This window comes from Rhipicephalus sanguineus, chromosome 3, assembly GCF_013339695.2.
Source record: "Rhipicephalus sanguineus isolate Rsan-2018 chromosome 3, BIME_Rsan_1.4, whole genome shotgun sequence".
Classification (NCBI taxonomy): domain Eukaryota; kingdom Metazoa; phylum Arthropoda; class Arachnida; order Ixodida; family Ixodidae; genus Rhipicephalus; species Rhipicephalus sanguineus.
The window spans coordinates 205,930,623-205,955,101 of NC_051178.1; the positions used below are offsets into that span (position 1 = coordinate 205,930,623).

General features: G+C 47.5%; 1 protein-coding gene across 1 annotated transcript in view; it reads right to left on the reverse strand.

The window, feature by feature from the left end:
- LOC119388152 (tensin-1) overlaps positions 1-24,479 on the reverse strand; it is a 267,512-nt gene that overhangs the window by 59,566 nt on the left and 183,467 nt on the right. The window contains exon 5 of the mRNA XM_037655803.2: positions 7,223-7,261. Coding sequence (XP_037511731.1) covers positions 7,223-7,261 — 39 coding nt within the window. The remainder of the gene's footprint in view (positions 1-7,222; positions 7,262-24,479) is intronic.

Sequence of the window (24,479 nt, forward strand, 5' to 3'; positions counted from 1 at the left end):
GCCGGCCAGCAAGGGATGCATCGAAGAAACAGAGAAACAACGTTCGAGGGGATGGGTGTTTGTGTTGTGACTGGCTCCATTCGCATTCTGCGCGTCTGAGCACCCCGCGAATACCTCGCGTGGCTGTCACTTAAGTATGTATAGCGAAGGCTGATCGAAGTCGTGTCTGTTGCAGAGGCCAAGGCGTCTGCTGCACCATCACCAAGAAAGACTTCCTTACGGAGTGTCATATGCAAATACAAATTGTGAAGCTTTTGTTAGCGATCCGCACATTCATCTTCTGTTCGAATAACGGTAATAGCGCGTTTCACCCATTGTTGTCCCTAAAACCCAAGGCTTCATGTAGACTCGTGCCACACGTATACCTGGGTGAATATCGCCACATTCAATCAGTACATGTTCCATCGTTTCCTTAGTTCCCCCGCAGCATGTACATAGTTCTTCTTCGTTACTGAATCTCGCTTTATAACTACGCGTTCTCAGGCAGCCCGACCTTGCTTCAAACAGTAAAGCGCTTCCCCTTGAATTATCATAAAACCTTTCCCTCCTTATTTCGTTTTTTCCTTTTCGGTAGTTACTCAGAGCCGGCTTCTTTTCCATCGCTGTCATCCAATAAGTCTTCTCCGCCTCTCTGACCTTCCGCTTAATGCTCCTTGTTGCCATATCGCCCGCACTGCCAGCCGTATATTTACTGGTGAGCCTCCTAGTTCTTTTTCTCCACTGCGTGTCAACGCTTTTTCTATACAAATACCTGAAAACCTTCTCTGCCCATCTACTCTTCTTCATTTTCCTCAGCCTCTCTTCGAATCTCATTTTGCTCTGCGCTTCCCTCACTTCAAAGCCTGTCCATCCCATATCATCCTTCACCGCCTCATTTGTCGTCTTCCCGTGAGCTCCCAAGGCGAGGCGGCCCACCGTCCTTTGATTTACATCCATTCCTGATTGCACCTCTGACTTCATGCACACCACTGAGTTCCCAAATGTAAGCCCCGGAACCATCACACCCTTCCACAGCCCTCGAAGCACCTCGTACCTATTGTATCCCCATAAAGCTCTGTGCTTCATAATTGCAGCATTCCTCTTTCCCTTTGCTACCGATGCTTTCTCTTGTACCTCCATATATCTATCCCCCTCATTTACCCATACTTCCAAGATGTGTGGCGCCACCTGTCGGAGAAGTATTGAGTAGTGCATAGACCGACTCTCTCGCATAGTTTGCTATGGGACCAGGTGCAACTAGCGAGTGCGAAACAACGATTGAGCTTAATATCGCGTGTGTTTGCGCATTTAGCACTCAGAACGAGAGCTGTGAATTGCTCTCCGCTAGTCGGACGCGCCACCGAACCGCCGTGAAGTGCTTGCTGGATAATTCGCCTGAACGACGGCGAAAACAGCAGCAGACGAGAGCCCTCCGCACGCTACGAAGAAACTCCGCAAAAGACGCACTGTTGCGTTGTGAATTGCCACGGACGTAAAAGACTGAATAACAACGTTCAGTTTTACCGATTTCCATAGTTGTCGTACGAAGAAGAAAGGCGAGAGCGCTGGATACGGGCCGTTGCGAGCGTGTTCGGTAAGCGAAGTACCCGCGTTCTCCACAGCCGGTGGCATGAATGTGTGGCTCTGCTGTTGTTTTGCGTAGGCCTGATGCAAAACCGTGGTAACCTTGACTATGAAGCTCAGCAGAGGCTCTGACCGCGGTGCTTGTCGTGTAACACGAAGTGAGCAGCTAGAGGCAGACTGGAGACGCATGATACGCACACCGCGACGAGTTGGTCGTCACAACACAGCATCGCAGACGTGTGTACGTTTTGAAGGCTCAGAGTTCTGGTTCTAACTAGCTAACACCACGTGCGTCATACAAGTAAATTGCAGAATGTTGGTCGTGACCCCCTTCAGGTTTGTTTCGCCCGTGTCCTCCGCGGTTGCCGTAGCTATCTCGGAGGCCACGGTTTTGCCTTTGGTTGTACCCCGCGAAAGTGAACACGCACGTATCTCCGTTTGCAGTACATACAAACGGAAGACGACCATCAAGAGACCATTTGAGGACGCGTAATAAAACACTCCAATGCACAGGAAGCGAGAGATGCGGGAGAATGAAGGAGCAGCACAGATTCTTGTTTGATAGCGCGGAGCAAGCGTCAGCTGAATGCTTGTCGCTTGGAGGTTCATAAGTTCGCTTTGATCAAGCGTAGTAGAGGAAACCGCGCCTGACACCAACGAAAGAGGAGGGTGTGCTAACCGCGGCGGCTCTCTTTGCAGTCCGGTCAGCCTCCTTCGATGCACTTACTGGAAAACAGGAAATGGTGAAGACGTGTGGGCGCCGCACTACTTCTGAAATAACGGTGCGAAAACGACGCACCCAGAATACTGTAACCTCAACAGTTCACTAAATGGGAGGCGTAAATTAGAAACTAGATCGCCTCTTCTCGGACAAAGCCAACGGATTCGTGCGCAACTGGTACTGACACAACAGGATTGAAACATTGGACGAGGTGCACGAAGTGATGCTTTAGTGCACGATATACACTTTGAATTAGTTTTTACTGGCTGCCTCCAAAGGGACAACGTGAAAATTTCACAAGCTGCAGCGATCTCAGGAAATTAATATTCACATCCGCACAGGTTCGCTTCCTGCTAATGGTGCTTCCTGATGCGGTGAAGGAGCAGCACAGATTCTTGTCTGATAGCGCGGAGCAAGCGTCAGCTGAATGCTTGTCGCGGAGGTTCATAAATCAAGCGTAGTAGAGTGTGTGCTAACCGCGAGTCCGGTCAGCCTCCTTCGATGCACTTACTGGAAAACAGGAAATGGTCGCGCCTACGAAGGTGCTAGGCGAACCCGACGTGCTACACAGACTGTATCACGGAAGTTCCGAGTTCGAAGATGATATATCAATCTGGAGTGCGAACAAGATACCCGCTGGGCAAAAACACAAGACGCACTGACTTGTTTAACGACCCCACGCTTACGTTTTATCTCGCTCAACGTTTCTTTATATTCTTTCTCTCTTTCAGTTGACGTGATTCGTGACAAGGCTATCATTGGCCAAATTTCTGACTAAGAAATGCAGTAATCCATGCGACCCGTCTTCTATTAACGGCTTTGTGGATAGATTAACTTTAGCGCCACAATTTCTTTTTCTTTCTTTTGTTGATGCAGAGTTGTCTACGTATTAAAGATATAGCACGATAGCAAATACAAATGGCAGTTGCTCCGCGAAGTGTCAGCTTTCTTTCTCAAGTTCTCCAGCCTATAGTGCTGCATTTTTGTGGCATTTCAATACGGAGTCCCTCAATATCGTGTCCTGCAGTTTCGGAATGTTAAGGCCCACAATATAATTTTAAGAACTTTTTCCTCCTGCTCCACAAAGAAGTAGCCGAAAGTGACGGCGTAAAAATGTATGCCAAGTTGGGAGCACGCCAGCTACGACCACAGAACGGTGCTTTTCAAATGCACACAAGTACAACATATTTGAAAAAAGACAATGTTGTGTGCTATGGTTCCCAGCAACCTCCTACAAACGACGCCGCAATGCAACGTTTCGACGTTGGTGCACGAGTTCTCAGCATTCGGCATGCAGTGCGTTGTGCCCTTTCACTATTTCTGCTCGTCTATAAATATTTTTTTTTATCAAATCGCTTCGCAATCAGTTACAATGCGCCTATTCGTCGGAAGCCAGTTTGACTGACCTACACTGGCAAGATAGAGCAGTTTCCTTGGGCGCTTATGGAAGAAGAGAGAGCATCACTGCGATGCAGAATATTGGCTGGAAGATTATCTTGTCATGACGACAAAAATTTGTCGCGAGACAAAGTTTGGCCGTCACTCACAGAGGGTAACTTATTGTATCGTTTTTATAAAGCATTTAGTGAAAGTACTCACCAAAATACCTGAAGCTATGCAGCGTACTGTTTCTTTTTATACGCGGCTCCGTTGAACACACCTGTGCTGACTAAATCTAGCATTATCATAAAGATTTTGGCCTTCACTGTCCATAAGCGTGCTGCGAATGACTTACTTTCTGGCCGTATCCTCAGTTGCAATCTAATGGTCGTAAGAGCAGGCGCGCGATAAAATAAATATAAACAAAAGAAAGCTTTCCATCTTTCTTTCCCTTTTTCTCTCCTCTTAGTGTAGGGCAGCAAACCAGATGCTACAATTCTGGTTAACCTCCCTGCCTTTCTCTCGTTTCATTATCTCTCTCTCTCTCTCTAATGGTCGTAATTATAATGCAAAGTATTCTACGAATGCGTTTCAAAGTTCATACGACCGAGCTTCTAGCACCCCACATGACCACAGAAAACGAGACACAGCGCGAACAACAGGACAGAGACGGACTAAGCGTATGGACGTGTAGCAAGCGGCCCAAATAAGCACCTTAGTGCGCCCCACGTGAACTGATGCTTCATCTCACAAGCCAGAATAAGTTTTTCGTTCAACAACTGCGCGTTAATACTGCAGGGGCGCGGCGCGTCGAGAGGGAACCTCACGCCTCGTGTTCGTGGTCCCTTAAGCAACAAGGCGCATCCCAGCTAACGGATCACGGATTTCGCGGCGCCGATGGGGCACGACTTCTGGGTGCTAGCTGCCAGCCAAGCCACGGGCAGCAAGGAAACACGCACATACACAGACTCGTTCGCGTGCGCTTGAACAACGCAGCGAAGGAGCGGGTGCTGGACAGCCAAGAGAAGAATGTTCGGAGCTTGACCTTTAATACCCTCGTGTCCTTTCAGGTTTGTTCAGTCTTGTTCTGCGATGCCCGGACCCCCCTCCCTGCTTCAAGTTGCCTCCCTCCATCCTCTTCAAATTCATCCCCTTCAAGTGCCGCCCTTCCCCCATCCTCCAACCCCCTCTCTCTCATTCCACCAGCACTATGGAGCCTACACCGAGCTATGGCATAAGCGAGCTTCTTGAACTTTACTTTTAATTATTTTTTTTTCTTTCCAACAGGCCCGCATAGCATTGGTTCGTTCTTTCTTGCTTCGTCTCTCCACGTCAGTCGGGCGCGGAGAGCAGTTCGCCACCGCCGGTGGCGCTTGCGGTTATTTTTCACTTGGGTCATTTTTTTTCGCGCTCCGCGCGTCCCAGGATGTATCGGGGCGAGATGAGATAGAGAAAGCGTGCCAAGGAAGCCGACCGGACTCCGGAATTTCGTCCCGCGGTTTTCTTTTTTTAACGCTTTTTTTTTTTTTAAGAGCACGCGGCAAACCAGGAGCTTCATCGCAGCGGCGTGGTCGACGGGCCGCGCGCTCTTATCTACCGCACATCTCGGATCCTCTGTCCCCTCCCAGTCTCCTTGCTTCCCTGGGCGTACACTTCGTTTCGTCTTGAGTTACGAACGAAAGACACTTTGTAGCAGACGCTCGCCGCCGATGCCGCAAGGACACGGCAGGAACACCCCATAGACCGCTGTTTTGTTATTACGGAGTCCTCTCCGCAGCGTCCACAGACCGCCGTCGAAAACGCGTGTCGTCCGCCGGCATCCGATTCCCACGCCGCCCCATTACTTTTCTTCCTCTGGGGAGGAGCATTTCTCTCCTTGCTGTTCAGTTCACTTTTCGACATCGCGTTCTGTGTGTCACACTGGCTCCTTCGCAGCGACTCTCGCCCCTGAAGGCCACTGCCCGCGCTGGTGGGATTAACATATTTTTCCCCACCACTGAGGCTTACGACCACTAACTTTCCCAGTGGAAGAACGGTTTACTCTGACGCGGAAGACGCCTACAGAATGACTAAAAAGTTCAGCCTGCCTCTGAGCATGAAATTCACATCGTCTATTTAACGTGGACTGTTCCCATTTTATGGCCCTGCGCAGATACGCCCTCTGCGAGTTATCGTATTAGCGCTGTTGTGTCTGTGCGATACTTCTAGTGATAATGGGCGACGAACAGAGACAGTCCTGACAAATTTTTCTTTTCTTTACCTTTTAATATGTACAACATACCCGCCACGATGGTCTAGTGGTTACGGTGCTCGACTGCTGACTCGACAATCGCGGAATCGAATGCCGGTCTCGGCGGCCGCATTTGCGATGTAGGCGAAAATGCTTGAGTCCCGTGTACTTAGATTTAGGTTCACGTTAAAGAACCCCAGGTGGTCGAAATTTCCGGAGCCGTCCACTACTGCGTCCCTCATAATCAAATCGTGGTCTTGAGACATTAAACACCAACAATTACTATTATTATGCACGGTGGAGTTCGGCGACGAAAGCGTCCTGTAGCAATCCCAACACGACATAAAAAGCCGAAGACATTGCTTTGTTGTTATTTAGCAAAAGAAATGAAGAAATCATAAAACAGGGAACGGTGTTAGCCTAGTGCCTGTTGTGCACACGCGGTGTGATTTATTTATTTATTTATTTATTTATTTATTTATTTATTTATTTATTTATTTATTTATTTATTTATATGGGATGCTAAGTCGCAAAAAACGTTCCAAGAATCAAAGCAGCATTTCACTACCGCTCTCGAGGCATTTATTTCCAAGAAGAAACGACATATACACAAGACAGATATAGTAGTTTCCTTGTAGAGAGCGACAGTTAAGGCACCGGTAAACATTTCTCCCGACTGTGTGAAACGATAGCCTTGCAAGGTGAAAAGAGGGAGATTGGTTGCACACAGCACTTTCTTACATCAGTACATTCAACGCATTATTTTTTTCTAGAATTATACCTAGACCAAACGTATGCGTTGGAGGGATGTCTGCAAGCCTGTGCCTATTGGGAGCCAAGCTTTCTAACACATTTCGCATGTGTGATTGTTGCATAGACGTGTCCGGTGATCATAACCAAAAGTAGCAGCCTCAACTCACAATGTTAAGAAATCGTATCACGGCCTGAGATGATGACGCTCACATGCCGAAAACAAAATATCGCCTATATATCGCAATGCTCCGAGAGATTATTTAATCTCTTCAGCTTTTTCTTAGATTGACTTCCTGAACGCGTGATATTCCGTCCTATTATGTTGTTATAATTTTGGACTATAACTACACCATGCAAAAAAGTAGCCTTCGCTATTGTAATGCAACGAAATCTTTTTAATTTCAGTTAGAAAACCGCGACTATAAGCACGTAAGGTTTTCTCACTCGCATTCACATAATTATAGTGTCATCAGCAGATGGCATCGATTCGACTGCACACAACAGCAACAACCATGGCTAGGTTTACTTCTAAATTCAAGAAGTAGTGTAGAGAGACAGCACGTCTCGAAACTCACCAACTCATAACTCTGTTTGGGGTCACAGGAGGATATCACCTGCAAATAAAGAAAACAACGTGTGAGCGTTTAGAAGTAATCGCACTTAATGTAGCACATCCATAGCATCATTTACGCAACGATTTCAACTAACAATGTTGCCTCTGCGCATGCGCAGCTGTCCTGGCGCAGGCATATGAATTCCTTAAGTTTTGAGCATCACGGTAGCCGATTCCGTTGACCACAACAATCTACGAACTGGTTGACTTGAACAGTAAGTTCAAAGCGTTTGAAACGTAACATAAAAATAATATTTCCAGAGGGCCCTAGAACTGGCGGAACGCCATCACGTTCCCGCCCCGACTCGGGCGTCGCCTACGGTAGCGGCTGCTAGGGTGTCCCCCCTGGATCCCCCGGCGGCCTAAACTCCTCAGGACCGATGAATAAAGTTCTTGACTGACTGCCTAAACTAATACTTGAACAATTTATTCTAATTGCTTTTACTATAATGTGCGGAATTGTTGAAAAAACAATATATGGGCACGTTTTGTTTAGAGGTAATAAGCCTCTGCTGGCTCACTGAATGTTAGGTGTTCTGTCACTTAACAATTACTGATGTAATTGGGTCTAGAATGCGAGGTCAGTGAACCTCAGGGCATAAAATACCTGGCTCCAGCTTTCCATTGGTTTATTACTATTATTTTTGTTAGCCCGCATGTATAGAGTGCATCTAAATGATTCACGGATCCCGACGTCTAGACTGCGCCGTGTCGCTCAGAGAGACACGCACATCGCTCAGACGTACAACAGACACCCGCCACCACCAGCGCGTCCTGCTCGCTATCATGGCGCACTCTGTCATAATCCTGTTATGCCAGACAGGACCAGAACGCATTTGCCGGGGTGCTCCCCTCTACCAACTTTCCTTTATTTTTTTAAGCTTACGATCGCGTAGCCTCCGGCCTCCTAGCAACTCGCAAAGATGTCACACTCGCGTATATTGTCGGCTCCTTGTTGTTTTTGACAGCGCCATAAAGATTTCTGAAGATTGTCGGCCAACGAACTGGAGGCGCCAAGTTGATGGAGAAACCATCCGCGAAAGACGAAGAGGGGGGAAAAGATAAATGTAAGACAACGAAATGTGCAGTTCCCTTTAAGTATACGTCACCAAGAGCACAGGCTATATACGTATATTGTCACTTTCCGCAGCGTATTCCGTCCACCGCTTGTTGCATTGATGCCGGCCGATATTTCGTGAACCCAGTGGCGTAACTAGATAGGACGGCGCCTCTTCATGATGGTAATTATAGCGATTATTAATATAATAATAATAATAATAATAATAATAATAATAATAATAATAATAATAATAATAATAATAATAATAATAATATTATTATTATTATTATTATTATCATCATTATCATCATTATCATCATTATCATCATTATTATTATTATTATTATTATTATTATTATTATTATTATTATTATTATTATTATTATTATTATTATTATTATTATTATTATGTGCAAGAAAAAGCCATCTGGGTGTTCTGGGCAAGTGAATGAGCGGTTTCTTCATTGATTGTTCACTGCACTGGACTAAAGCAGTCTTGCACATCCACTCATCGCAAGACACACCAGAAGTCCACAAGGTTAGGAAAAATGTGAAAGAAGAAATGGACCTTCCCGCTGTCCTGTTGTCTTCTCGCTTTGCACGAAAACTTCGTAAATTACACACAACCACAAAAAAAAGATCGACGAAGTAGGCATGTAAACAGTTTTTATCATTTTTGGCTGCGTCACGATCAAATGTATTGTTCAAAATTATTTACTGCGTACATAAAATCTTCATACTATGCCTACATTTTTTTAATCAACGCTAATGATGCATTCAAAAATTCGTCCCGGCAAACCCTGTTGTCGCATATATTATTGCCTTTTGCGGCGCCGGTGCTTATTTTGATTGCGGACAATGGTTGCCAAGAAAAATGCGTTCTTTATATTTGACATATGGCGCACGCGCATTAAGAAAGGAGCTGTCGTTCTCAGGTCACACATTTCCACCGTCGGCTACAGTCTAGACCAAGGCTCTTAAACACGCGGCCCGCGAACCTCTCGCTAGCGAACAGCGGCCCGCACGGGACTGTCTTCATCGCATGTTTCTTTTTTTAAATTATTTTTATCTTAATAAGTGCGGTCATGAGCTACACAGGGATGACTTGTATAAAGCATTTTCTTCTTGAGGGAACCCCTGCGGTTAACATGTGTTGATACCTAACCATAAAAAAAAACTCTATATTTCAAAATCGTCGTCCAGATTTTAGTCATTTTGGAGGTACATATATGTTGTTGGAATCGCGGCGCCAAAGCGCCTTCATAAATGACCCATATATGAGATAGGGGAAAGTTATTTCAAATGGCAAACGTCATCCGCTTGAAACATTAGCCTTTTCTGCGAGTGTTTTGTGCCTCACCCAGAGTCTATATCGACCAGATGACGCCGATACCATCTAATGTAGCCCCCATAACCTGTTTACACATGAAACATCAAACGCAAAATCTTGAGCTATATTAGCAGAAAATGAAGCGTCATTGTAGCTAACCGCCTCACTGAAGCCGACAGTGAAGTCGATGTTCGTGATCCGGTTTCTCCCCCGAGGTAGTGGGTATAACATGAGCGTTATAGAACCTCTTCTGGTGTAACTTTGCTGCTTGGGCGTCCGATACGCGCAGTCGGTTAGGAACCTTAAAGGTACGCTAACGAGAAATGTGAAGTTGAGGTGGAATGAGCAGGGGCATTGAAGAATGCGTGCAGGTTGGGTATGAAAAGATATGTTATTAGTGGAGATAAGGCAATAAGATAAGACCGAATATTTCTTACTTAACTTCTCTCGCCCCAGACTCAGTGCTGAAGCAATGTCGTCACGAATCTGATTGATCTCAGCGAGTAAGAAAGCTCCATCACACGTCACCACGCGTGCAATTGGCCGCTGCTTGGCCGCGGTGCAGTGAAGCCGCGGCATTCATGATTGCCGCGATAGATGTGGTTGCACACTAAAAACCTCGCAGCGAAGATCTCAACATGGAAGCAGGATTGCATTTCAGTGAGTCTACAATGATCGCCCGTGCTCTTGCAGCGGCGGCGGCAGGTCTGTCTGCGTACAAAGCCTGGCTCCAACCGACAAAAAGCGAAGCGTCGTTTTCGTCGACGGCATGCGAGGCGTCCGATTGCCAAACACTGCTTATGTTCTCGCGTATTTAATTTTTCGTTTTAATTAATAGTGTCTTTTTTTTTTTTTTTTGAGAACTCGAGCAGAGGCACCATGTCATGAAGAGAGCCGTGGCAGAGCAGGCCCATGCAGGGCCACTCAATCCGCCCGTGCGATGCAGCACGCATCCTATAGCAGGAGGGGGGGCACCAGTGAGGAGAAATGTACCATGAGATCAAAACCATCGAAGCCCCACAGTTCTCTGCGGGAGAGCGGCAGAACACGTGTGAAATCCGACGCAAGATTGCTGCGAGGCTCGCTCGTATAAACTACGTCAACATCACTGGGGTCAAACTACATGCACCTGGCTGCTGTTATTGCCACCGCGCTCACCGGCAGAAGCAAAATAACAAAACGAAACGAATGAGAAAGATATCAAGATGAATAGCTCTGGGCAAATCACGGCCGGGCTGTGTTTGTGATCACTACGATAAACTACAAGAAACGTGTAGGGGCGTTAGTACATGTATATATCCTTCAGTTTTTAGCAATTATCTCGCTTGTTAAAAGTTCAGTTCACAGTAATAATGGCACGAATGTGATCGTAATATGATGATTTGCCATTACAGTTCTACTTCCTGTGTTTCTTTGGTGCTATTGTGCGCGAGGCCTACCACTGGAGACACGGGCACTGCAGTCGACAGGCTACAACATCACGATCACGTGATGCCACCTTGCTTCACGGAATCTTGCTTTAAGAACGGGAAGCCGGCGGCCCGAGCACGTTTTCTTCTTTGAGTTTCCCCTTTCAATCAGCCTCGTTTCACAACCAATTTATGTGCATTGGCATCTAGAAACAACAACAGCTTGGAAAGCGTAACCAATGTTTTCAGTGATGCTGTGTGACACAATTAGTGCACCGCGCGTGCAAAAAGAGCAAGGTGTAATTTCACATTTACGGTTTTACTTCAAGGATAACGAACATCGCGACGCATGGCTGATAAAGCTGGCTTAGAAGGGGCAATGAGCCGAAGTTCCGCGCACGTGTTTGCAGCAAGCACTTCCGAGAAGGCGACTCTGTCTGCAGACTAGGAACGCAAATGTTAATTTGGTGAGCGACAGTGAGTTCACACCTGGCACTTCCCTCTTCGTGTGAAGATGCCCACACCACGAAGTCTTTTCAAAAATTACTTCGGAGATGTCATTCCTTATAGTCAACACCATCCTACTCACGCTGATGTGCGAAAACGTCGTGGGGAAGGTACCGATACGCAGATAAAAATGAGGAGGGGTGACGCAGTTTGATGGCAGAAAGCAATCTGTGAATGAGTTTCTGATTTGAGAAAGACAAGAAAGAAACCTTGCAGGAAAGCTCATACTTAGTTTTTTTTTTTTTTTTTTCATTTCGTTATTTCATCCCGACTTGTGCCTATGAAAGCTGGCCGTAAGCTTGGAGGCTGACATGTCTGATGAGTTGGTAAAGAGCTGCTCGATCGCAACCCTTACGCAACAAGACCGTGGGCAGCACTTTCCCTTTCTGATTTTCACTAGGTTATTATGTGTGGAAGAACCAAGGGGGTTTGTGCCAAACCAGAAGAAAACGAACATTTCAAGCGATAAGTTCCGTGGCGAAGCTAGAAGAAGGTTACCGCCCCGATATTACATTTTGTATATGTATGTATTGCACACACATACAAAAACATTCCAGATCACACAGAACCCCAGAAAAAAAAAAAAGGTTTTGTCTACGACCCTGGATAGGTACGTTCATGGTTAAAATCATGCATATGTGGAAACGGGCTTCCACCGACCTTTTTATTTTATTGCTTTTCATTGCCTTCGATATGAGAAAAAAAGGGGGGGGGGGGGGGGGAGAACGAGAGGCATTCCGAAGTCGTGGCGCAGAGACGTGCTCATGCAAGGGCTATAGAATATAGCGCAAGCCTTCACCTCCTCGAGAACAATTTCAAGACAGAAGATACGCTGGAATAGACGAAAAGAAAGCAGTGCTGCTTATGCAGACAAAGGACAAAGCGCCGACAAATTTAATGTCAGAAGCCACAGGCTTCCAGAAGATTGTGTTTCGTTTGTTGCAGGAAAGGAGCACCATTTAACTAGTCAAGTGAGTCTCTAGCCTCGCGGGTGGTACCAGGGGAGGAGAAGGCGAGGAAGGGGGTGTTGGAACAGTGTGGGGGCATGCCCCTACTGGTTTCGAACCTGTAGGGGCGACCTTCCCACGAGGCGCGGGGCGCTAGCGCCCCGTTTGTGTCCTCAGGAAGTCCCCGAGCGCATGTCGGGCGGTTCGGCGCCCCCTCCCAAGTGGCGCCCGGGGCACTTGTACCCCCCATGCCCCCCCCCCCCCTAGTTACGTCACTACGTGACTCTCTTCTTCGAGTTTACGTTAAGAAAATGCCGGTATCTTGACACACTCACAGAAACTTCCCTGAGCTAGTCAAGCGTCACGTTGCGCCGCTAAAGTGTGCTGCTGAAATTGGCTCATGTTTGCGCCGAATTATTCAATTTTAACACGAAAGTGTTTTATGCCGGGGTCCACCAAGACTTCAGTGACGTATTTCCGTCACGGAAATGACGTTGAAAAAATATACACAATCAGATGGCAAAGAAAAAAAGGCACCGTCAACGGGCATCGAACCCACGACCGCACGGTCCGCAACAGCATATGCTGGGCACGCTACCCACTGCGCCACGGTCACAGACTCTGGAGGCTTTACGAACGCGCCTTTTATATCTACCACTCTCCCGGTCGGCTGGGTGGTGTTGACCTCTGGGAGTGGTAAGGTAAAGTAATTCGTCTTTGCTGTGGCCTCCGCGACTAGCACCTGCAAGCGTTATGCGTCCGTCCCATTCGGCGCGTTTTCAATAGAAGTTGAATGTCGTCACTGCCTTAACACACCGCGAGGTGGCCACCTTTGCCCAAGCGTCGTAAAAGCGTCGGCCTCGCTCAGCATCACGCTAATACAAACCACAAATAGCTCTGCGACGCTCGCCTGCCTCACCTGGCTGTAACGCCGCGTTCCATGCTCACGCGCTCACCCCGAGAAAAATCGCAGCCGGGCTACCGGGGCATCACGACGCTCTTTGCGTTTCTCTGTAGTCCGGCCGTGGTGTTCAATCACATTTTAACATGCCGCGGGATGGCGACCAAGTTGTCCAATATGCGACGCTCTTCTGGCTATCACACCTCGTTCTCTGATTACGCTTTCAGCGTTAACTACTACAGGCTACAGCTACCACAAGGGTTTGTTTAATCATTTAACATGGACGTTAGTCGTCCGGATGGAGATGAACCACCAATCATCAAAGTGGGTGCATACACGTTAAACGGCGCCATTAGCTGCCAGATATCAATATACATTGTGCACATAGGCGTGCGCACAGGGGGGGGGGGGGGGGGGGGCGCAGGAGGGGCGCCCCCCCTAATCACCTAAGAGGGGGGCGCAAAATCTGCCCCGTACATTGACCCTTCTAGCCACCTAAGAGGGGGGGAGGGGCGCAAAATCTGCCCCATTCGTTGACTTAGTAGGGTGGGGGGCCGCTGCGACGGATCTTTGCACCCCCTAATGGGGAACTCTGCGCACGCCTATGATTGTGCAAACTCTCTTATATCAATGTACAGTAAGCATTCAGTTACTTCTGTAAGGGCACGCTTTACTTTCGTGTTATTCCGATTCCTATGACGGAGGGATCAACCGTGTTTTTTTACTCACTTTCTCGCGCTGCAGATTTTTTTTAATTTCATATATCGAGACGTATTTCATAAAAATAGCTCGGAATGCATGTTTACGAGTTCGATATGATTTGCGCGACCAATGTGTCGTGTTGCGGGATCTTTGTGCGCAGCAGTATTTGTTATTCAACGGGTCTACGCGTCGCGTATAGGGGCACTGGTTTAACGCTTCAACGGCTACTCATGGTGTATGACATGGTGTTGTATGTGTGCGTGTATATATACGCAAGCAAAACTGAAAAATTTCGGGGGGGGTTTGAACCCCCCCAACCCCCCCCCCCTTGGCTACGCCCCTGCGCCACCTGGCCTTCCTTACGCGCAGCAACAGGTACGCTTCCTCAATACGCGCGAGGATATATGCATCTCATACACGCGCATACGATTCGACAACTACCTGGGTTGAAAAGGCAATACATCAGCCGACAGAAGGTCGCTGCCACGGAGACCTGTTTCGCTGCCAGCAAAGGCAAGCTGTCGCTCTGTGTCACAGGAATACGGATCTCAGCTAAGCGCCCAGCAGAAGCAGAGTGCATCAGAGTGTGTACATACTCGGTACACACTGGCGCAAACGCTCGTACGTATATATACAACCCGTACAGCGTTCCTGATTCATAGCAACCCGGAAAATAGAAGACTCATTTATCACGTGCCGCTGACAGCTAGCCGTTGCGAAAGTACTGTGGCAAAAAATGAAGCTGTCACGGTGTGACCGTTCTACACAGAATGGGGGTCGCGTGAGAACAGGTTCTCGTCTTTTTGTATCGTTCGTCCAAACGCCAGCTGTAGGTTTTGAATGCCTTCAACGCGGGGCAAAACTAAAACACCAAATACTCTGTAAATAAAACGCACCATATGCATAAGAGCCTTCGAGTCACAAAAAATAAAAAAAGTCGACCACCGTGTACAGAAACACAAGACACCACCTGTGACAACACTTCTGGCTTTGCCACAGTCAGACTTCTGGCTTTGAGGTGCTAATGATTTTTCGTAAGGCACACGTCGTCACTTAGACAATGTTGAGTATTCGCTTGGAATCGTTACGGTACATTTGAATATAAAGAAAAAACCCCTATCAACAAGCTTAATCACAAATGGAAGTGTCATGAAGAGACAACGGTGCATGGTGCGAAGAAACTGAAGATGAACGGTCTCCATACTAGCTAAGCGCATGCACAAGTTATGCAGTGTTTCTGACATTATTACTTTAAGGCCCGATCTTAAAGTATCAATTATACTTAGGAAAATTGTGACACGTAAAAGTTACCGAAACAACCAGCCGATCAGAACTCCCAATAAAGAACGCCATGCAAGAAGTATAGAATGTTTCTTGAGGAGCGCGACATTCAGTAATGCCATTCCGCTCATAGCTGGTATTTGCTTCTGCTTCTTCTATTATTACTTCAATACAGTAGAGCACTAGAAACCCACCTTTATCTTGGCTACCGCCTCATTTTGATTGAACGCTTATACTATACGTTCATTTTTTTTCTAACTCCGTCCTAACACAAGAATAGCGTAACATAGAAGTATAGCAGACACGATTCGCACTTTAATTTTCGCAACAATAAATAAACAGTTCAGACGCTTCTAATTGAATCGTAATGGAAATCTACACCCCCGCGTACAACTGACGTCCCTGACCCGGGTATAGCGCGAGTGAGGGCGCATCTGCTCTGACTGAACCCCCCAGAAAGAAGGCCTTGCTAGCGAATCTGTAGGGGACGCCGCACGCATCCTAAACAACACACATGCGAGAGATCGACTTCCAATGCCAGAGGAAGAAAGGATACAAGCCAGCGAGAAGCAAACGATACATGTGTGACTCGCACACTTTGAAAGTTTAAATGGGCGTGCACAGAGAACGTGTTTTCGCACGGACGTGTACCTAATGACCGCGCATAATGGAGGCTAATGACAACTGTAATGTCCAAACCTCAGCTGCCAGTGTTGGGAGTTTGAAATGGTTAAAAACTCACAGGGTTCCTTAATAATGCATTCGCCTAAGACGACTCGATGGCGAAAGCATTCTTTCCTTTTTAAATCGATATATTGCAGACTTAACCCGGCATTGGCCACTACGGCATCTTTATAATTGAATTGTGGTTGTGGCATGTAATACCCCAGTGTTAAATTTTAATTAACCATAGCAGCGCGACTACGAGACACAGAGATTTAGGGCCATGGTATAATACTTTATAATAATCATATCTGTTGGGGTGTTACGCCCCAAAACCACGATATAATAATGAGGAACGCCGTAATGGAGTGCTCCGGAAATATTGATCATCTGGTGTTCTTTAACGTGCACCTATATCTAAGTACACCAGCCTCAAGAATTTCGCCTCCATCGAAATGCGGCCGCCGTGGCCGGGATTCGATCCTGGAGGCGAAAATGCTTGAGGCACGTGTGCTTAAATTTAGGTGCACGTTAAAGAACACCAGATGATCAATATTTCCGGAGCACTCCATTACGGCGTCCCTCATTATTATATCGTGGTTTTGGGACGTTAAACCTTAACGATTATTATTATTATTATAGGGATTCCATCCTGCTACTTTTGAGTCAGTGGTCGAGCACCCTAACCACTAGACCACTGTGCCTGTATGGGATAATATTCACGCGCACATTAAAAAAAAATGCGTGTATCACGACAAATTTTACTACGCTATATAGGCTACAAAAAGTAACAATGTTCCTGGGCATAAGACAGGAGGTTTAGTTTTACAACAGTCTCAGCAATAACAGTAAAAGAAAAACCTGAAGTGCCACAGCGTGACGCCTCGCACGATAAGTCGCGATCGGAAGAGACCGACGCTGCAGTGACAGGGTTCCGAGCGCATATAATAAAAAAGATGCGGCACCGCTGACTGACGCAACCTGACAAACAGGGCGTGGTCCGTCCGCTGCAGCCGCCGACATTGAGCAACCATCTCCGGCTTTCGCACATGAAGCGCAGGCTTTGCGTTCACTCGCGGCGTCTTTTCTATCGCGTTGCTTTTCATTCTGTCTGCCTCATTCGTCGCGTGTCCTGCGTCGTCGTCCCGTCCTTCTTCGGTTCTGTCCGCTTCCTGTCGCCCTAGCCTTGGCCCAAGCGATGTCGTCCAAACTATACACGAGGTGCCCCACCATCTACGCAGCAGCCACGCATAGCCTTCTGTGCGTCTTTTAGCGTCCGCTTTTCTTCCCATTCGTTTAGTTGGGCAGCATTCTGTTGGCAGCGTCGTCCGCATAACCTAATCTTGTCTTTCATCACTTCAATGCGCTGCCGACAGCTCTCTCACGCCCTCTGTAGACTCTCTTCCACACGAGTCTCTCTCTCCGTCCTCACTCTAAAGAAGATGAGAGGGAAACGAGGTGGACCGCCCTCGCCGTTACCAGAACAGCTCACCCGTGACGGCGAAAGTGTCACGGGATCTGGCGTGAGGTCCTCCCGTTTGCGTCGAAAATCCACGCTGCACGCACACCGAGACATGCGGGGTTTCGGGAATAACTTGCGTTCACCTGTCTCGGGCACGTGCAGTGTTTTCGCGGCCATTTTGTACGCCGGTACGTTTTTTGGCTGAACTACAGAAACACATTCTGTAAAATAGGGCGTAATAGCGTAACTATCGCAAGTTCCGCAGTTCCGCAGCATGAGAATGCAGAACAAAGTTCTTAGCATTGCTGCAACTGTCAACAGGGTACAATGAACATTAAAACAGATTCGGGTTTATTAATAATAATTGCAGGGGTTTTAGGTCCAAAAGCCACGATACGATTATGACAGACGCCGTAGTGGAAGACTTCGGAAATTTCGACCCCCTGGGATTCTTTAACGCGCACTGAAATCTAAGCACAGGGGCCTCTACAGCATATCGCCTCCATCGAAATGAGACCGCCGAAGAAAAACACTTTTAAATGCGAAGCATTTCTTAGCGAACTTCTGCGACTTTGACCGTATCTATCTATCTATCTAGCCGCCTACGACTTCGTGCTCTCCTGGTCGCTTGATTAATCGAATGTGCACCAAAATTGGTATGGAGTAACATGACTGTATGACGAACATAAATGACAAGTCATAACATGAAAATCATGACACGAATGTCATGTACAGCATGATTTACATGCTACGCTCATGCTGCGCTGGCGGCCGTTTCGCTAGGTTTATGTACACCAAAATTGGCATCTTGCGATGTGACCGTGTGACGAACATAAATAACACAAGTTATCATGAAAATCATGACACGCATGTCATATACAGCATGACTTACGTGCGACGCTCATGGGGCGCTGGCGGCCGTTTCGCTAGATTGATATGCACAGAAATTGGTATCTTGCGACGTGACCGTGTGACGAACATAATTAACACAAGTTATCATGAAAATCATGACACGCATGTCATGTACAGCATGACTTACGTGCCACGCTCATGGGGCGCTGGCGGCCGTTTCGCTAGATTGATATACGCCAAAATTGGTATCTTGCGACGTGACCGTGTGAGGAACATGAATAACACGAGTTAATATGAAAATCATGACACGCATGTCATGTACAGCATGACTTACGTGCCACGCTCATGGTGCGCTGGCGGCCGTTTCGCTAGCTTTATATACACCAAAATTGGCATCTTGCGATGTGACCGTGTGACGAACATAAATAACACGAGTTATCATGAAAATCATGACACGCATGTCATGTACGGCATGACTTACGTGCGACGCTCATGGGGCGCTGGCGGCCGTTTCGCTAGATCGATATGCACCGAAATTGGTATCTTGCGACGTGACCGTGTGACGAACATAAATAAGACGAGTTATCCTGAAAATCATGACACGCATGTCGCGTACAGCATGACTTACGTGCCACGCTCATGGGGCGCTGGCGGCCGTTTCGCTAGATTGATATGCACCGAAATTGGTATCTTGCGACGTGACCGTGTGACGAACATAAATAACACGAGTTATCATGAAAATCATGACACGCATGTCATGTACAGCATGACTTACGTGCCACGCTCATGGTGCGCTGGCAGCCATTTCGCTAGCTTGATATACACCAATATTGGTCTCTTCCGACGTGACCGCGTGACGAACATAAATAACACGAGTTATCATGAAAATCATGACACGCATGTCATGTACAGCATGACTTACGTGCCACGCTCATGGGCGCCTGGCGGCCGTTTCGCTAGATTGCTATGCACCGGAATTGGTATCTTGCGACGGTGACCGTGTGACGAACATAAATAACACGAGTTATCATGAAAATCATGACACGCATGTCATGTCACAGCATGACTTACGTGCCACGCTCATGGTGCGCTGGCAGCCGTTTCGCTAGCTTGATATACACCAATATTCGTCTCTCTTCCGACGTGACCGTGTGACGAACATAAATAACACGAGTTATCACGAAAATCATGACACGCATGTCATGTACAACATGACTTACTTGCCACGCTCATGGGGCGCTGGAGACCGTTCGCTAGATTGATATACACCAAAATTGGTATCTTGCGACGTGACCGTGTGACGAACATAAATAACACGAGTTAACATGACAATCATGACACGCATGTCATGTACAGCATGACTTACGTGCCACGCTCATGGTGCCCTGGCGGCCGTTTCGCTAGCTTGATATACACCAAAATTGGTATCTTGCGACGTGGACTGTGTGACGAACATAAATAACACGAGTTAACATGAAAGTCATGACACGCATGTCATGTACAGCATGACTTACGTGCCACGCTCATGGTGCCCTGGCGGCCGTTTCTCTAGGTTGATCGACCCCCAAGTTGGTATTGCGCGACGTTACTGTGTGACGAACATAAATAATAGGAGTTAACATGAAAACCATGACACGCATTTTCCTCTATGACATACAAGACGATGTATGCAGCTCTTTGCTGGCTGCTTCGCATTACATCGATTCCCACAATGCGTGGGATCTGCCGGCTTTTTTAAAGAAGAACAGCGGCATGCACAAAGAAAAAGAACATACAAAGAAGCAAAGCCAGAGCGCGTTCCCATACTTACATTTAACTAACGATTCAATCACCGTAGAATAGAAAGGAAAATAACGCAGAGCGTAGCAAAACAATGGTGCATTCATTCGGCCTATAATTTACGACAGCAGGCGGTACTCGGTCAAATCCGTATGGTAAAGCTCAATTAGGCTAATGGCCTCGTATATACGCTGGGTACAACTACTGCAACCCGCTGTCCAGCAAAGTGGAAAAGGTCTGCATCGCAGTTGGTCAGCGCTGTTCGTGCCCGCACCAGGAGACACGCGCACACGGTGTGCGTTTCCTTTTGCATCAATACGCACGATAGCAGTCCTTGCCACTTGTTTTCGAGTCACAACGCCCGTTATTATAGGGCTATAGACCAAATAATATTCTTCGCGAGCAATTCTTCAATACACGCCTGTTTACCTGCGCGGTCAGCTATTTCGCCAGCACAACCGGACACGGCGTAAGCGTATACGGTACCGTTGAGTGCAGCAGAACGGAACAAGCGAAAGCGGTTTGCAAAGGGAAAAGCCGTGAGTCCATAGATTACAAGGGAAAGAAGCTTGTGCCTGATTTAGGAACCGGAATAAAGCGTAATAAGGACCGAACCACGAACAGAAACAATAAAAGAGGCCAGTTAATGGTTGGCTGCAACGAGCAAAACAAAGCTAGGAAAACTCGCCGCATAAAAAAAAAAGGAAACAAGCAGTAAGCGCAGATCGGCCCAACAAGTCATTACGAGCCATAAGACAGGAGCGGCCTAACCAAAGACGAAAGTAATAACAGGGCCCACCGCACCGAACGACGCCATAGGATAGCGCGGGCTCTTCGCTCAACTCGAGCATGCACCTAAACAGGCATGCACGAAGCATGTTGTAAGAGCCAATATGTTCATGTACGCAGGCTCGTTATCCGAACCATATACGGCTAGCCACGCTACACTCTCGACAGTGGCGCATGCGTTACACCTGCGGGCCTTGAATAAAGGAGAGCTCGGTGCGCAGACGGTGCAACGGAGTAACCGTGTGGCGGTCGCTGTGAAGCCGCTGCCCTTCTAGCCGGCTATTCACAACACTGCGGCATATCAGACGTTGCAGTATGTTTGGGCACGCCAGACGAGATACAATGTTAGAGCAACGGAGCGTGTCTTTGTCAATGCGGAAAAAGGATAGTATTAAACAATTTTCTCTCACTCATTTGTAGATCCTAAATATTGCGTTTGGCAAAAATTGCGCAACCATCACGTTTGACCGACATCCAGAAGTGCTTACACATGACCTAAATGCCAAGACACCGGTTATTTGCATGAGTTGCGCGCATCACCAAGCTAAGCATGCATTCGACATGTGCAGTTCAAGAGATCAGTTAGTGCACTGCTAGCCTCCTTGTCTTTTCCTCTCATCCACCCTGAGAGCCTTTTGCTGAATAAAAATGAGCGACGCAGTGGATTATTTTCTCAAGAATATTTGAAAATTACAAATTTTTCTCTAACTATCGATTATCTAACCGAAAACGCAACACCTAACCTCGCTAGCAAAATAGTGCAACAACAAAACAAATTCTCACAGCATCGCGTGCAACGTCTGATTTTAATGTCTCACGTCAAAGCTCCGCAAATGTGCGTAACGGCGTGACACTGACCCACGTGAGAGTATGCCAGAAGAGAAGCTACGCATGCGTGTTCACTGCTGGGCACCGCTATGATTAATCTGGGAGCTCGTACAGGAATTACGGGGCACCGGCTCAAGGGTAGGGTGAGGGCGTGGCCGGACAGGAGAACGTCGTCTGCCGTCCGGCCCCGCCTGCGCGCCGAACGGCCGCTGTCCAGGCCTCGCGAACGCCAGGCCGGCGTCACATCACTGCTTTCTCTTTTTTATGCTCCTGTTATCTTCCGCAAGCTGCTTCTCTGTCGGCGTAGTACATGTAGTACATTGGCCAGCCACTGCTGCGAGTGTGCGCGCGCGTTACAATCTAGGCGTGTACCGTATGTATAACGACTCTGGAGGCGCAATCCGTGAACGCCCCGTTAGCAAACGTCCGTAAAATGTTCGTAACCAGACTGCTGACGCAAATGTGCTAAATTATAACGCAGTGATCGCCAAAACTTTCTTTCTTTCTTTCTTTCTTTCTTTCTTTCTTTCTTTCTTTCTTTCTTTCTTTCTTTCTTTCTTTCTTTCTTTCTTTCTTTCTTTCTTTCTTTCTTTCTTTCTTTCTTTGGAAATAGTTGAAAAATATGGAGTTTGTTTCTTCCAAGTGTGAGGACTATGCAAACAACGCCCAGATCCTGTGTTCGGAGTACCCGCATCGCTAACTGCATGCTTTACGGGCATGTACAGGTGTGGCCAAAAGTTGCCAGGCCACGCTGCCATAGGAATACACGGGACAGTGGCCTGGGAACTTTCGATGACCGCTGTACGTGCATGAGCAACACAAGTATGCCCAAGTAAAGCATTTCATCCCTTCATCTGACACATTTGATCGAAGGCAAAAGCGTGCTCCGTTGCCTCTCAAGATTTCGGGACCCATAACACCCTTGATGCGACGCTAAACGTAATCGCTTGACGTCGCCGAAGTATCATACAGCAAAGTTAACAAGACCTGGTATCAGCGTCGGACAGCTGGCAAGTTCAAACATTCCCGGGACAACAGCACATAAAGAATGCCGATGGACATCGCCAAACTTTCACGACAAACGTGATCGCTTATACACGAAGGATACTAGTCACTTTATTTGAAACAATCTCCCATTTCAAGGAGAGTCCTAACACCCAGAGTGGCGTAGACTACGCTTTCACAGGAGTCGACAAATGGATCTTAAGAAAATTGTTCCTGGGATCGTTGGTTCGTAATGCTAACTGCAGCAGCGTCATTTCGGTACCCAGCACTATCCTGCTCTGTGTGTGTTCGTCCTATGGTCCGTAACAAAGTGGCGCTCTGCAGTTTAGCATTGAGAAATGGACATCACGAGCACCGAGTGTGCGTATAGCATGGAGAGAAACACGGTACATGCGCGCGTAGTTGCCTGCCATAGAGCTTACGCCAACAAAAGCTCGTTGGAACAAAAGAATCATCACAACAAAAAGGCTATCGCGTTCACGGGTTCGTCGGGGCATGGAAGGGCGATATGACCGGCACTGGCATATCGTTACACACTCCATAACGACCACCGGAAGTCGTGGGTGTGAGAAGCGGAGGCCCCGGCCAGGCTGCATGCACGCCACAGATATACGAGCTGCGTAGCCGACCTGCTCAGTGTCCAGTTGTTCAGGTCAGCTACAGAGCAGAGCTCGCGAGGAAGCGCATCTCGCGGCCACCGTTATAAATGAGTAGCATGCGCAATATCGGACGCGCAGCTGTTCTCCCGATACGGAACGTGTAGGGCGTACACGCGATCAATTCGAAGTGCTTTTGGCTGGCTCTGAAGGCGCACTTTTCTTAGCTCTGTTTGTGCATTCAAACGAAAGAAATTGAACTACAAGCCCGTGCAAAGTGAACGCACCCCATCACTCCTCGTAACTCCTGTCTTGACACTGAAGAAAAGGGACTCAGAGAAACGTGGTACACAGTATGCCATTACATGAGCAGTCTCGACTGAGCTGGCTTTTCTGCGCATGCGCTGAGGATGATATACTGTACCGGAATGCATAAATATATGTGCAAACTCCAAAAAATGTTGTTGAGAGTTCAGCGGTCGCCCTTGTCGCCTTGTTTCGTCCTTGTCTGTTATTCCGCTAAAGTATCTTGAAAAAATGTACCGAAACACCCAACTCGACACTTCGATCAAGCTTGAAATCGCTTCGGAAAAAATGCCCTATACAACTAGGCGTCATGTAGCTCGAAAAGACGCGTTAATAGATGTAATACCGCGTGGAAGAAGCGTACAATCACGACAGGTGTCACACCATGCATGTGAACAGCGTAATCAGTGGGTGGTTTAAATGTACATTTATTAAGAAGCGCTCGGGAACAATTGATCATCAGCAACAGCATCAACAAAGTGTGCAGCTGCGTAGGTGCGCGTATTGCCTTGCGGACGCGTAGTGCGTACTTCGGAACTACGCAATATGATGAATTATGGCGCAGTGGGCACTTCGCAACTGTGCTTGCAGTAGGCATTCTAAGAGAGTTTAAAACGGCCAACGTTACGCGCACAGACGTGCCAACGTTACGCGCCTTTCCTCGCAGCACGGTTGAGGTTCCCACCGAGAACCGAAGCGTGGCAAGCGAATGAGAAGGCGATGCGAACGGCGCCGGATTACGCTATCGCATTCCCCTCTTGAAGGCGAAGCTCAAGAGTCCTCCAATTTTTCAGTGTTTTGC